We start from the raw sequence: 16,526 nt of genomic DNA on the forward strand, positions 1-16,526 counted from the left end.
TTAAGTTGCAGACCAAAGTTTAGATGTGCAAAGCAGTGGTGAATGTTCTAAGCTTTAACATCATGGGACTGGGTTAAATTCCATCCGTTGATGATTGGTGATGGAGCCACAATGGAGAATAAAAGGTCATTAAACAAATGCAATGTTATTTATTCAAGACTATATGCTCAGTGCTATTGTGGGTGCTGCAGAGGAGACATGAAAGAGGAACTAATTTACTGAGTATACATTTCAAATAAAATAGTAGAGAATTGTAATTTAAATTCCAGTATGTGTTACTCAGTTATATACTCTTATGTCAGAAATTCTGAAAAGACTAGTGTGGTCAAAACTTTATAATCTAGAAAGAAATCATAGAAGATCTTGAAACATATTTAGGATTTGATAGGAGCTGCTATATTTGGAGGATAGCAAGGAAATTATTTCAACCAGAATTTGTAGGACTGTTGGAGTGTTGTAGGAAATAAGACTGTATAGGTGTCCTTGGGTAGAACATAAAAGATAATAATTTTTTGTTTAAAGTAATAAATTCAGTCATCATAAAGACCAGAGTAGAGGAGGTATAGAAATAAAACTATGAGAAGATAAAGCTGTACCTTACTTGTAGGCAGAGTGGTTAACATTGGCACAATTTCAGATAACCTCTGAAGGAGATGAAAAAAAGATGTAAGCTATTACCATAAAATAAAGAATAATGAATTTTTTAAAATCTATATTTTTAAAGGCAAACCACTAATTTTTTCTTAATATATTTTTATTGATTTTAGAGAGGAAGGGAGAGGGAGAGAGAGAGAGAAACATCAATGATGAGAGAGAGAATCATTGATCAGCCTCCTGCATGCCCCCTACTTGGGATCGAGCCCGAAACCCAGGCATGTGCCCTTAACGGGAATCGAACCTGGGACCCTTCAGTCCACAGGGTGACACTCTTATCTACTGAGCCAAACCGGCTAGTGCACAAACCATTAATTTTTTTAAAATATATTTTATTGACTTATTACAGAGAGGAAGGGAGAGGGATACAGAGTTAGAAACATTGATGAGAGAGAAACATCAATCAGCTGCCTCCTACACACCTCCTACTGGGGATGTGCCCACAACCAAGGTACATGCCCTTATCCAGGATCAAACCTAGGACCTTTCAGTCCGCAGGCCGATGCTCTGTCGACTGAGTCAAACCGGTTAGGGCGCAAACCACTAATTTTTTTAGGCACTATCATAGTGTGAAAATGGTATGGATAGATCTTATATCTTATTTTGGTAATCACAAATTTTCATGAATTGAACTTTAATGAGTATATCAGAAGATATGAAATGGCTTAGAGTTTATCTTTTTGGTAAATTTATAGTGTTATATATTAAACTAGAGGCCCAGTGCACAAAATTCGTGCACTTGGGGGGGTCCCCTCAGCCAGGCTCATGCCCTCTTGCAGTCTGGGAGCCCTCGGGGGATGTCCTACTGCTGTGGAGGCGGGAAAGGCTCCTGCCACCGCCGCTGTGCTCGCCAGTTGTGAGCCCGGCTTCTGGCTAAACGGCGCTCCCCCTGTGGGAGTGCACTGACCACCAGGGGGCAGCTCCTGTGTTGAGCGTCTGCCCCCTAATGGTCAGTGCATGTCATAGCGATTGGTCATTCCGCCATTGGTTGATTTGCATATTAGCCTTTTATTATACTAGAGGCCCGGTGCACGAAATTCGTGCATGGGGGTGGGGTGTCCTTCAGCCCCATCTGCACCCTCTCCAATCTGGGACCCCTTGAGGGATGTCTGACTGCCCATGTAAACGGGCAGTTGGACATCCCTTTCACAATCCAGGACTGCAGGCTCCCAACTGCCCGCTTGCCCCTGCCCGATTGTCCCTAACTACTTTTGCCTGCCAGCCTGATAACCCCCTAACCATTCCCCTGCCAGCCTGATCGACGCTTAACTGCTCCCTGGCCAGCCCGATTGCCCCTAACTGCCCTCCCCTCTTGGCCTGGTCACCCCTAACTGCCGTCCCCTGCCAGTCTGGTAACCCCAAGCAGTCCTCCCCTGCAGGCCTGGTCACCTCCAACTGCCCTCCCCTGCCCGCCCAGTCACCCCTAACTGCCCTCCCCTGCTGGCCTGGGTTCCCCCCAACTGCCCTCCCCTGCAGGCCTGGTCCTCCTCTAACTGCTCTCCCCTGCAGGCCTGGTCCCCCCACAACTGCCCTCCCCTGCTGACCTGGTCTCCCCCAAATGCCCTCCTCTGCTGGCCTGGTCACCCCTAACTGCCCTCCCTGCAGGCCTGGTCCCCCCACAGCTGCCCTCCTCTGCAAACCTGGTCTCCACCAAATGCCCTCCTCTGCTGGCCTGGTCACCCCTAACTGCCTTCCCTGCTGGCCTGATCGCCCACAACTGCCCTCCCCTGCAAACCTGGTCTGCCTCAACTGCCCTCCCCTGCCTGCCCAGTCACCCCTAACTGCCCTCCCCTGCAGGCTTGGTCCTCCCCTAACTGCTCTCCCCTGCTGGCCTGGTCCCCCAACTGCCCTCCTCTGCAAACCTGATCTCCCCCAAATGCCCTCCTCTGCTGGCCTGGTCACCCCTAACTGCCCTCCCTGTTGGCCTGATCGCCCAAAACTGCCCTCCTCTGCCAGCCTAGTCACCCCTAACTGCCCTTCCTGCTTGCCTGATCGCCCCCAACTGCCCTCTCTTGCTGGCCTGGTCACCCCCTGCTGGCCTGATTACCCACAACTGCCCTCCCCTGCAGGCCTGGTCCCCCCACTGCCCTCCCCTGCTGGCCTGGTTCCCCCCAACTGCCTTCCCCTGCAGGCCTGGGTCCCCCCCAACTGTCTTCCACTGCAGGCCTGTCCCCCCCCCCCCCAACTGCCCTCCTCTGCAGGCCTGGGTCCCCCTCCCCCAACTGCCCTCTCTTCCTGGCCTGGTCTCCCTCAGTGGCCCTCCTCTGCTGGCTTGGTCACCCCTAACTGCCCACAACTGCCTTCCCCTGCAGGCCATCTTGTGGCGGCCATCTTGTGTCCACATAGGGGCAGCCATCTTTGACCACATGGGGGCGGCCACCTTGTGTCTTGGCGTGATGGTCAATTTGCATATTACTCTCTTATTAGATAGGACTAGTAGCCCATTTGCAGGAAGAATCCTGCAAGTGGCCACTGCGGCCGCTGCCATTGCAGCCACCACGCCTGCACCCGTGCGCCGCTGCCGCCCACCCCGCTCCGCCCTGCCCCGCCCGGGCTTTCCCTCTGGCAGCCACCTTGCTTTCCGCTTTTCCTCCCTCTTCCTTCTAAGTTGTCTTCAGTCTTCACCCCTCCCTCCCTCAGCATATGCAAATTAACCGCCATCTTTGTTGGGTAGTTTGCATATATGCCCTGATTGGCTGGTGGGCGTGGCTTTGGCTGGTGGGCGTGGCTTGGGCATAGCGAAGGTGTGGTCAATTTGCATATTACTATTTTATTAGGTAGGATAGTATGTATAACACTGTGTTTCAGTACTATGTATGGCAGTGTCTGTATCATAAATATTTTAGTGACTGTGACTCTATGGTATTGTAATGAAAATGCTACAGACTGTTCTCATGATATAAGGGTATTTAGCAGCCAGGTGGTCTATCATTGTGCCTACCTTACGTGATCTTAGTTCAGTTCTCTTTGGAGAAACTCTTATGACACTAAAGTTGACTGAGGTAATCTTGCTTTGCCAAGAAACTGTTAATGTGTTAATCCATCCTAAGGCTTGCCCCTTTTGTGATTATGTATTCTTATCCTATAAAATTGCATAGGTTTATTTCCTAGTAAAAATTCTCTTTAGGGTCTCTCAATATTCCTCATAATTTGTTCTGAAGAAGGAAGTTTGGGAATTTATTGTGATGTCTTTTGTTTTTGTTGTTTCTTTTGGTTTTTAAACCTGTGTATATTGGTTCCTTATTTCAGGTTTCTAGCCTAAGCACCAGTTTCTTCCTTTTCCTATTTTATGAGTACTGTTTTACTTGTCTCATACTTATTTTAATACATAAAGTATTTGTTTAGTCCTCTTATTTCATTGCAAACATTTGATGTAATCTTCTGATAGTCTTATGAATTTATTTGATTTAATGTTATTTTTACAGAGGATTAAGATTTTTCTTAGGGACTTTAATAAAAATTTTAAGATATTATTAAGGGACTTTGTTTTTTAACTAAATGAAATTTTAAACTTACAGAAGCCAAATAATATTAATTTGCCTTTGCTTTTTTTTTTAGTGAATTAGTACCATCTTATGATTCAGCTACTTTTGTTTTAGAGAATTTCAGGTAAGAGTTTTTGACAACTCTGGCTTTTGTATATGCCAAGAAGGTGTTATTCCAGGGTAGGATATAGACTAATGAACTGTGACACTCAATGTTGTCTTAGAAGAAACAAATTTCCTATTAGAAGCATAATGGTCATTTGTTTGGATTGTATTATTTCTTCAGGACTAGTTGCTTCTCTAGTCAGGGGAAGGGAGCCATGTTTTATACAATAGGGTCCACTAAGCCTTTGTTAAGATGGGGTGAAAAGGATGATAGAGGTTGATGAGCCCCTTACCCATCCTCAGAAATAAAAGTGATAAGAACAAGTACATTTGGGTCCATTTTCTCTGAACTCAAAGTAAGGACAAGAAGTCATTTTAAGCTTTGTAACTTACATGTTAATACATGTTTTTTTTTAGCCATTATTGCTTTTTCTCTAAGATTATAAATGCAGACCTTAAAACAAAAAGGTCCTAGGAATTTGTCTTCAAGGGCTGCATACCAAGAATATAAGGTCTTGCCTGGGGAGGAAAATTCCAGGAGGTGATAACCATCAAAATAAGGCAAACGGAGAATTTATACCATTTCATATATAATTTGTTTTTCTTATGGGATAATTTTGTGGCTAAAATATAAACTTTCCAAGACTTTCCCCACATACATTAAGATTTAGCACATGCTCTTTTTGTTTTTCCATTTAAAAAAAAAATGATAATTATACTACCAGCGATATGAAGAAGAAAGACATATTTTTCTTTTTTCTTCTTTATTGGTGAAAGATTACTTGTTGAAATGGTAATTAAATTCAGGATACTTAGTTATTTTCCCTTAAATGTCACAGTTTTGAGGTGACCTGAAACTGAAGATACTGCTGAATATTTCAGTATTATTAAATTTTATTTCTAGATGCAACTATATATAAATTTATCCAGTGTGATCTTGACTTGATTAGCCTTTTACTTTGTCCATGGCTTGAAGTAAGTAACATAAGTAAAGTGGTTTGTTTTGGTTTTGATCTTTTGATTTGGTTGGTTTTCTTTTACTTTAGCACTTTGCGCCAGAGAGCAGATCCTGTTTACAGTCCACCTCTTCAAGTTTCAGGACTTTGTTGGAGATTAAAAGTTTACCCAGTAAGTTTTTCATATTTTTAATAATTCTTTTAAACCCAAGCTCTTTCTTTCAGGGTTCTGTAGTACACAGGTTCACTTTTTTGGTGGAGTAAGAAATTAAAGTAATGACAATTTAAAACAAATTTTTTTTATTGATTTTTTTTTTTTTACGGAGAGGAAGGGAGAGGGATAGAGAGAAACATTGATGAGAGAGAAACATCAATCAGCTGCCTCCTGCACACCTCCCACTGGGGGATGTGCCTGCAACCAAGGTACATGCCCTTGACCAGAATCAAACCTGGGACCCTTCAGTCCTCAGGCCGACGCTCTATCCACTGAGCCAAATTGGCTAGGGCTAAAGTAATAACAATTTTAATATTTCTTTATAAGTTCTATTACTAATTCTACAGAAAAGTGAATTAAATATGAACAGTATGAACCCTGGCATTGCTGAATCTTATTTCTTGTTTGTATGAAGATTCTTATCTTCAGAAGACATGTTTAAAATTCTTATCTTAAAAGCGTTTTTAAAAATAAAATACAGAAAGCCATCAGAACACATATATGCTAATTGTACACTCATACATTTCAGTATGTTCCGTTGATCTATGTATTTTCTGTAAATTAGTAGCTGGATTCAGTGGCATGATGAGATACATAGTTGATTCCTATGGCAAGAATATAAGTAGTAGTGTTGGTTTTTTTAATCACATGATGTCTAGTTGCATCTCTTTATGGTATTGGCAGCTATTGATGCTCATTGCCTATATCTATCACTCAAAACAGTGATATTCTCATTTTATGGGTGTGTGTTTTTCACTTATTAGTTGTCATACTTGTATTTATTTTTATTTTTTTAAATATATTTTGATTTTTTACAGAGAGGAAGGGAGAGGGAGAGAGAGCTAGAAACATCAATGAGAGAGAAACATCGATCAGCCACCTCCTGCACAACCCCTACTGGCGATATGCCCGCAACCAAGCACATGCCCTTGACTGGAATCGAACCCGGGACCCTTGAGTCCCCAGGCCTATGCTCTATCCACTGAGCCAAACCAGTCAGGGCAGTTGTCATACTTTTATAAAGAGACTAGTGGCCCAGTGCACGAAATTCGTGCACAGAGGGGGGGGGTGTCCCTCAGCCTGGCCTGCACCCTCTCACAATCCAGGACCACTGGCTCCTAACCACTCGCCTGCCTGCTTGATCGCCCTTACCCACTCTGCCTGCCAGCCTGCTCACTCCCAACTGCCCCCCCCCCCCCCCCGCCAGCCTGATCACCCCCAACTGCCCTCCCCTCCTGGCCTGATCGCCCTAACTGCCTCTGCCTCGGCCCCACCACCGTGGCTTTGTCTGGAAGGTCTCCCGGTCTAATTAGCATATTACCCTTTTACTAGTATAGATACTTTCCTTTATTATGTGATTAATCAATAATAGTTCATTTAGGAGAGGCAGGATTCTTTACTGTTATTTACCAGTTTTCTGTGTTATTCTCTGAAAGTGATTAATTAGGTTTTAAAAAATATTATGAACTCATGGATTTACACATATTTAATCTCTTCAAGGTAGCTTCTGTGTCACTTTGCTGTCAATCTGAACAGGAGGGAACATTTATTATTAAAAATAACACATATAGCAAAAAAGCCAACAAGACACAAGAGTGCATGTTATGCCTCTCTACATCAGAAAGTGGCTGGACAGGCAGCCATCAGGTGTTGTTCTTAATGTACAAAAGGTTCGAATTGTTACAGAATCAAATATTTTGGTCTTTCTATTATTTTTCTTACTGCTTCTAAATTTAGACGTACGTCCCAATCCAAATATCATATATTAGTCTATATTTTTTTAAATTGTGGCTTAATTTAAAATGATCTGGAATTTGTATTTCTATAACTTCCTTTTTTTTATTTTTAGGATGGAAATGGTGTTGTTCGTGGTTACTACTTATCTGTATTTCTGGAACTCTCAGCTGGCTTGCCTGAAACTTCCAAGTAAGACGTGATTAAATAACAAACTTTAGTGTGTTTACATACTAGTACATTCCTCTTTATAATTTTTTTATTAACTATTTTGTTAATTACTGTATTAAATTTGTGAAAGTGTACGTCCCAGGAATAGTATGGTGACATAGACTGGCAGTTCTCAAATTGTGTGGCCTCAGGACTCCTTATACTCTTAAAATTTATTGGGAATCCCAATGAGTTTTTCTTTATGGGGGTTATATCAATTGATATTTTCTGAATTAGAAGTTAAAACAGAGGAAAAAATATAAACATTGTATTAATTTAAAAATAACCTATTGTATATTAACATAAATATTTTTTTCTTGATAAAATATATGTATTTTTCATTTTTGGAAATCTCTTGCTATATGCTTAAAAAGAAAATGGCTGGATTCCCATAAGTGCTTCTATATTTAATTTGTGTGCAATAAGTTTTTTTGGTTGAAATATATAGTATATAAAATCTAGCCTCACAGATATTGAATATCATGCAGTTGAGAAAAGTTTTTTTAATGAGATATGATTTAAATCCCATAAAATTTATAAATAAGTGTAAAATTCAGATTTTTTTTGTATATTCCCCAAGTTCTGCAACACACTCCTAATATCTAATTTTATAACATTTTTATCATCCCACAAAGAAACTCTATACCCATTACTGGTCACTTCCTATTCCTCTTTCCCTGTCCCTGACAACCACTAATCTCCTTTTTGCTAAGGAAAAACATTTTATATTGAGGTCTAATTAACACATAACATTATATTAGTCTCAAGTGTATAATATTCAGTATTTTTATGCACTGAGAAATGATCAATAAAAATAAGTCTTTGTCACCAAAGTTATAAAAAAAATTTTTCTCGTGGTAAAAAAGGGAGGAACACTTGAAAAAGCAGTTTTAGATGATTGTGACTCTTCTTTGACATTACACCAAATTGAACGAGTGCTTGTTTGGTAAATGTAATTTGTAATGTGGAATCTAAAACCATAATAGTAAATTTGACTTTATTACATTAAAATCTGTTGATTTGATATGAAATGTCTGCTTTCAGCTATAATGGAGTAATAGAAGAGTAATCCTTTCTCTTGCAATAACCAAAAAGAAAAGAGAAAAATAACATTTTCTAGGCACTGGAGATGAGGCAACCAATGGAAGCAATTTCCAATAGATAAGAAACAGACAAGTGAGTTCTATGATTGCCCCAGTTTACAGCATTGAGAAAAATTTTCAGGAGGGTGAACCGAGATAGTCTGCCAGACTCCCTGAATTGAGTAGACAGTGCTGAGTGTGCAGGAAGACCAATGTAGCTAGAGTGTATTGGACAGAATACCAGAGAGGAGAGAGCTGCATAGGCAGAGAGCTCCAGAGATCTGTAGGATGTTCCCTTTAAGTACTCAACAGTGTACTGTTTAGGGCTCATTTGTGAGGAAACTACCTGAGTTTGGGGAAAGAATAATCTGAAAGGATTACAGGAAGTGGTGTCTGGTGTTCATACAGAGCCAGGATCTGTTTCCACTATTACAGTGGAGAAATTTATAATTCATGGGGCATTTGCCTCAGTAGAGGGGAATAGCTAAGTTCTAGACTGAACACTGCTCCGGGCCTACCTAAAAAATAAAAGCAGCATCTCAAAGGATCATATTGTTTTCAAATAACTGACCCCAGAGCAAAGCTCATGAAAATTTATAAGATCACAAAAATGTCCAGCACCCCACAAAGTAAAATATTCAATATGTGCTGTTCAATCAAAGTTTAATTGGCATTTAAAGAGATGGGAAGACATAACCAATAATGAGAATAATCAATCAAAATTAAGCAAGAACTTTTTCTTTATGTGGGTTATATCGATATTATCTGAATTAGAAATTAAAACAAGATTTTAAAAATTTAATTCACTTAAAAATCATAATTATGTGTTAACATAAAGACCATTTTCATGAATATAACTTTTTTGAAGTGAAATAATATTTGACGAGAAAGCTTGTCTTTTAGATTTTTGATATCTTTGAATGAATGTCTAGCTTTAAAGACAGCTTGGTTTTCATGTGAGAAGTAGGAAACGGACATTTAAGACAGTTATAACTATTCCATTTGTTCAAAAGTTAAGTAGGGATATATAAAAGACTCAAATTGAACTTGAAAATGAACTATATTTGAAATGTAAAGTATACTGGATGGCATGAATGACAGATTAGATATTGCAAAAGAAAAGATTACTCACACTTGAAGGCATAGCAATAGAAACTGCCCAAGATGAAACAAAAACAAATTCCAAAACAGAACAACCTGAAACAACTTAATGTATAGTTAACTGGATTCCTTAACCCTTTGCACTCGCTTGCTTTTTTCTCGATTCCTTTATTCTAATGCTAACCGTGTCGAGTCACACTCAACATCCGAGTGCAAAAGGTTAATTATTTTTTAATTAATGAAAAGGTTAATTTTGCACTCAGATGTCGAGTGTGACTCGACACGGTTAGCACTAGAATAAAGGAATCGAGAAAAAAGCCAGCGAGTGCAAAGGGTTAAAGGAGGGAATCAGAAAATAAATAAAGAAAAAATGGGGAAACTTTCTAACTTGATAAAAATTTTAAACTCACAGATTTAGGAAACTCAATGAATTATAAGCACATGAAACATGAAGGGAACATCAAAGCACATTATAATCAAACTAGAGGCCCGATGCACGAAGATTCGTGCAAGAATGGGCCTTCCTTCCCCTGGCTGCCGGCACGGCCTTCGCTCTGGCCAGAGCCACCTTTCCGCCTTCCCATGCTGCCCAGAGGCCTGGAGTGGCTGGGACGGTGTGGAACACCTGCATCGTCGCCATGGTGATGATGCAAGTGTCCTGCTCCATCCCTGGCCACTTGTGTATGCAAATTAACCTGCCCTCTTTGTTGGGTTAATTTGCATACTTGCTTCTGATTGGCTGGTGGGTTTCACGAAGACATGGTCAATTTGCATCTTACTCTTTTATTAGTGTAGATTGCTCAAAACTATTGATAAACAGAAAATCTTAAACTAGCAGTGGAAAAAATGGCATTTATAGAGGCACAAAGGTAAGGATGAAATCAAGAGTTTTCACTGGAAACAATACCAGTCGAATGATAAAGGCACGTCTAAGAAAGGCTGAAGGGGGGGAAAAAATCTAGGATTTTGTACCCAGCAAAAATATCTTTTTTTTTTTTTTTGCAAAAATATCTTTTAAAATATAAAGGTAAGGTAAAGTCATTTTCAGGCATATTTTCAAACCTGCACTATAGGAAATGTTAAAGCACATGCTGTACATACAAGGAAAATAATACTAGTTGGACATCTGAATCTAAACAAATTAAGAGCAGCAGAAATGGAAACTGCATGGTTAAGATAAACATTTCTTGGCTATTAAAATAACTTTAAATGATAATTTACTATTTAAACAACAATATTAACATTGTATTTTACCGTTTAATAAATGTAGAAGTAAAATACATGACAACTAAAGCATAAAGGACAAAATGGTAGAGCATGATTCTGATACTGTATGTGTAGTGGTATAATAAAGCTAGACTGTGATAAGTTATTAAGTTCTGAAAAAAGCAGATATCTTATTTGTTAATTCTCTTAATGCTTCAGTAATCCTAGAGAAGAGTTTTGAATATTTTTTCATCAAATACTGAAATGTCATTTAATTATGCAATTAAGAGTTTAAAGTTGAGGTAGTTTAACAGTCAAAATATGGAATAAAAAATTATCATTGTCTAGTAGATTTTAATACCACCTGGGACCCTGCAGAAGTACTTTTTCATTATTTTATTATGCTTAAGTTTCTCAATATAATAGGTATGTGTTAGCATTCACATGTGTGTGGGCTTTCAGAGGAAATCTGCACTTGAGTGACATCCTGGAATTGACACTTAATAGTATATTCTGAGTGACTTGTTTTAGAAACAGGAATTTGAATTGTTGAAGGAAAGAGTAGAATTTTTCTGGGGGAGTAATTTTAATCAGACTAAAATTTTAACTTAACAGTTGTAAAATTTATTCAGACTTTCAGTTTGATAGAAGGAAAGAATTTAAGTTGGAATATTCCAGTTTAAGATTTTAGTTTTATCTAAGTGCTGTGTAATTTAACTTGAATTAATTGCCATATTTATTAGAAAAAATAGGTCTGTATTAGTCATGATTTTAAAGAACTAATGCAGAGAAAAAAATGACCTTTTTTTTTCAAACATTATATATTTTTTCATACAAAGGAACTGATTTTTCAAAAACTGTTTTATATTGATTTTAAACTTATATTTATCCTTTTCCTGGATGTATTTGACCATCATCACTTTTTGGCTATTATGAATAATTCTGCTATAAATACTCATGTACAGGTTTCTATAGAGACTATGTTTTCTTTTTTTAATGTATACCCTAATTGTGGAATGGTTGGTTGATATGGTGATTCTGTGTTTAACATTTTGAGGAACTGCCAAACTGTTTTCTATAATGGCTGTGCCATTCTATATTCCTGACAATTTACATGAATTCATATTTCTCCACATCTTCAACAACACTTATTTTCCATTTTTAAATATATTTTATATGTATCCTTGTATGAAGTGGTATCTAATTGTGATTTTGGTTTGCATTTCCTTAATGACAAGTGAAGCTGAACATCTTTTTATGCGCTTAGTGGCCTTTGTATATAACTTTTTTGGACTAATATCTTTTAAGTTCATTGCTCATTTAAATTGGGTTGCTTGTCTTTTTGTTATTAAATTGTTATAAGTATTTTCTCGTGTGCTAAATTTTTATCAGATATGTGATTTGACAATAGTTCCTCCCATTTTGTAGGTTATCTTTTCATTTTCTTGATAATGTCCTTTGGGGCACAAAAAGTTTTCATTTTAATGAAGTCTAAGTTATCTGTGATTTCTTTTGTTGCCTATACTTTTGGAGTCAAATCTACAAATCCGTTGCCAAATTTGAATTCATAAGGATTTATCCCCATGTTTTCTTCTGAAAGTAAGTTTTACCCCTTAGGTTGTTGATCCATTTTGAGTTAATTTTTTGTTGAAGAGACTTTTCTTTTTCTATTGAAAGATTTTGGCACCCTTGCCAAAAATCAATTGTGCATCAATATTTGAATTTATTTCTGGACATATAATGGTACCCTTTGTACTACGAAGCTGGCTTAATGACGTCCATAAAATCTAGACAGTCAAAAAATATCATAGCTCTTATACTGGTTAGTTTTTTATGTCATCTATCTAGATAACACATTATGAGAGACACTAATATAAAAATCATTTGACAGTGCTTAAAGAAATACTAACACATAGTATTTGTAGGTAAAGAGCTGTAATTTTTTTCCTTATGTCTTTACTTTGCCAGCAGAAATAGCAGGTTGAGCTATTGTTTTTCTTTAAAAAATTTACCTCCAGCCTGGCTGGTGTGGGTCAGTAGTTGACCCATGAACCTGGAGGTCATGGTTTGATTCCTGATCAGGGCACATGCCCAGGTTGTGGGCTAGATCCCGATTAGGGGGTGTGTAGGAGGCAGCCGATCAGTGATTCTCATCATTGATGTTTCTATCTCTCTCTCCCTTCCTGTTTCTGAAATCAATAAAAACGGATTTAAAAAAAATTTACCTCCACCTTGCTGTACACCTGAAACTAATACAAACTAAATTGAATGTAAACTGTATTTGAAAAATAAAATTAAAAGCACATACACAGAGATACAAAATTTACCTCCGCCAAAAAGGAGAAGCATTATGGTTACTACAGATGTAAGAATGTGCAAACTTGTAGAGAATTTTTATAAAACTGCATTTGAGCCAAACTGATGACATATGCTGGTGAGCAGGATTTCAAATGCTCCCAAGAATAGCAGGCTTGCAGCAGCTTTTATGCATTTGAAATTAGGAGGGGAGAAAGATTGGAGAAAGCAAGGTGGAGAGTGGACCGCGTACCGATTTTTCGGTAATTTCCGAATCTCTGGTGACTCCTAATTTTCGGTACTTTGCCTAGACCTATTTTCTACAATGTCTCCAAATTCCATCTTATTCTAACCATTTGTTTGCATGTAACTAACATTTTTCTATATCATGTTGATTTTTTTCTCTTTAATGCTCAGGAGCCCAGGTATAGGGGACAGTTAGGTTCAGGGCCTCAGGTCTGGTAAGTTTAAAGGATAGTTAAGATTGTGTGCTCTCTTGAGGTTTACTAACCCCTTCAGGGGTTATTACTTCTAAGTGTATTAACGTAGATGCACAAGAACAATGGACAGGGCTAGCTTAAAACCTTGCTAAAGACATCATAGGCCTGCTGCATGACTACCCACCATGACCTGAGCACTTGGGAATTTATGATCACATCACCCTGTGAGATTATTTTCCATAGAACCTCTTTTTCGTCCACATTAATGTTGAGTCTTCTTTCTGATTACCTTTATTTCTTCACTTTTCTTTCTTTTTGTAATAATAGTGCTTTCTTAGTAAAAATGAGTTTGGAGACTTGAAAGTTTTATACTCTGTAAGATAGGAAAATCTGAATATATTGGCTTTCCCAACTTATACTTATTTTCTATCAGAAGAGTTTACAGGCTTGAATTTCTGAGTGCATAGTTAATTTATTTTAACTTGAATTGGAAAAATAGAGTATTTAAAATTTACTATTTAGTTTAAAATTGCATGGTGATAAATCTCAAAGGAAATGGCAGAATTTTTACATGTGGAGAAATATAGGTAATGAATATATGAAAAAGCATATAGCTTTGCTAAAACAAACAAAAGTAACTTTTAAAGTACTCTTTTATACAAATTTGTTTATTTACTGAGGTGATGTTTCATACCTGCTATTTTGATAAACAATACTGGGAGGAAAGAGAGACCTACTGCCAGTCATGTTGGGGTAGCCCATTCATAACACTGCTGTCTTTATAAATAATACAATCCTGAAAGAAATGTAATTGTATATGAAGTTTCTTCTCAGTTAATTACTTAATGCCCATAATGTTTTGATGAATCTGTTTTTCTGGTTTGCCAACTATATTAATATTCAGTTTTTTTAATTTTAGATATGAATATCGTGTAGAAATGGTTCATCAGTCCTGCAATGATCCTACGAAAAACATCATTCGAGAATTTGCATCTGACTTTGAAGTTGGAGAATGCTGGGGTTATAATAGATTTTTCCGTTTGGACTTACTTGCAAATGAAGGATACTTGAATCGACAAAATGATACAGTAATTTTAAGGTAATTGGAAACATTTGATACTGTGGCTTTTATCATGAGGGAGTAATGTCACCAGAACTTCATTTTAAAAGTCTACTTATTTAACAAAGATGAATATTGAAATTCATACCAACTATAATCTTACTATGTTCTTAACCATTTCTTTCAGGAGTCTTGTGTAGTCAGTGAATAATTTAAGTTAGAAATGTATTTGACATTTAGTTAGTAATTCCATAAAAAGGAAACTACTACTTCTAATAAATATAGTAAGGTACTATTTATCTGTTGAACTTATTGCAACCTCACTATTTGCAAATCAAAAACACGGTCACTTGCTTTTTTCTTTTCACTTGACATTGGGGTGACAGGGTTTATACGCTGAATTTCACAAAATAATTTCAGTTCCTTCTAGATACAGCAAATGAAAAGTAAGGGAATAGAGATGAATCAAACTAAGTGATACTAGTTGGTGTATTATTTGCAAGAAAGGATAGAACATAAACACTATCAAACCACAACAGCCCCATTTAATGTTGGGGTAACCTTCACAAGTCAGAAATTTTGGGCATCATTACAAAATGTTTTAATTTGATGTTACAAATAAGGGCTTGCATACTTAAAAAATGGACTCAAATGTGTTTTGAACTGAGAGGTTTCAGAGTGTTTAATAGTTTAGAACTTTCCATCAAAACAATTCTAAAAGCATTTTTCCTTGGAAGTAATTTGATATACTCTTAAATTTCACTCATGCCAAGCTCTTGTTCTTAAGTGTGTGTTGCTATTCTATCAGCCTTTACTATTATGTGTTCTTCATAACTTCTCTGGAAAAAGAAAGAAGTGAAAAAAGAGATTATTGCATTTTTAATATAGAAAAAACATTCATGTTTTTGTCATTTTGGGGGGATTATTTTATTTTTTTAATTTTAGGATTATTTTAATTCCATTTTATAACCATTTAATTATTTTTGTATTTTAAAAATTGTTTACCAAAAGAAATAATTTGTTGCTATTTCACACTTTAACCATTTTTATAGCCTTAGTCCTCTCCCTATTGGAGTATTAGTAATGTTGAATCTTTGTGGTGGCAATCTGTGTGAGAGTTTTCTTTGTTTGTTTTTTTTAAATCAATTCACAAAGCTTATTGTTTCATTTTATTTATTTATTTTTTAATTTAATAAATCTTTATTGTTCAGATTATTACAATTGTTCCTCTTTTTCCCCCCCATAGCTCCCCTCCACCCGGTTCCCACCCCACGCTCTGCACTTACCTGCCCCCCGCTGTCCTTATCCATAGGTGTACGATTTTTGTCGAGTCTCTTCCCGCACCCCCCGCACCTCTTTCCCCCTGAGAATTGTCAGTCCACTCCCTTTCTATGCCCCTAATTCTATTATATTCACCAGTTTATTCTCTTCATCAGATTTTTTATTCAGTTGATTTTTAGATTCACTTGTTGATAGACATGTATTTGTTGTTCATAATTTTTATCTTTACCTTTTTCTTCTTCCTCTTAAAGAATACCTTTCAGCATTTCATATAATACTGGTTTGGTGGTGATGAACTCCTTTAGCCTTTTCTTATCTCTGAAGCTCTTTATCTGACCTTCAATTCTGAATGATAGCTTTGCTGGGTAGAGTAATCTTGGTTGTAGGTTCTTGCTATTCATCACTTTGAATATTTCTTGCCACTCCCGTCTGGCCTGGATAGTTTCTGTTGAGAAATCAGCTGACAGTCGTATGGGTTCTCCCTTGTAGGTAACTAACTGCTTTTCTCTTGCTGCTTTTAATATTCTCTCTTTGTCTTTTGCCCTTGGCATTTTCCTGGAGCTGTAAGTCTATTTCTTTCACCAGTTAAGGGAAGTTTTCTGTCATTATTTCTTCAAATAGGTTTTCAGTATCTTGCTCTCTCTCATCTTCTGGCACCCCCATAATTTGGAGGTTGGTACGCTTGAAGTTGTCCCAGAGGCTC

The 16,526-nt window shown here is 37.5% G+C and overlaps 1 protein-coding gene across 6 annotated transcripts in view; it reads left to right on the forward strand.

Annotated features, from left to right (window-relative positions):
- Positions 1–16,526, forward strand: part of TRIM37 (tripartite motif containing 37) — a 160,086-nt gene that overhangs the window by 27,720 nt on the left and 115,840 nt on the right. For all 6 annotated transcript variants that reach the window (XM_079797018.1, XM_079797016.1, XM_079797014.1 and 3 more), the window contains 4 exons: positions 4,213–4,263; positions 5,291–5,372; positions 7,264–7,340; positions 14,402–14,581. In XM_079797018.1, coding sequence (XP_079653144.1) covers positions 4,213–4,263; positions 5,291–5,372; positions 7,264–7,340; positions 14,402–14,581 — 390 coding nt within the window. The remainder of the gene's footprint in view (positions 1–4,212; positions 4,264–5,290; positions 5,373–7,263; positions 7,341–14,401; positions 14,582–16,526) is intronic.

Source organism: Cnephaeus nilssonii (genome assembly GCF_951640355.1).
Source record: "Cnephaeus nilssonii genome assembly, chromosome: 19".
NCBI lineage: Eukaryota > Metazoa > Chordata > Mammalia > Chiroptera > Vespertilionidae > Cnephaeus > Cnephaeus nilssonii.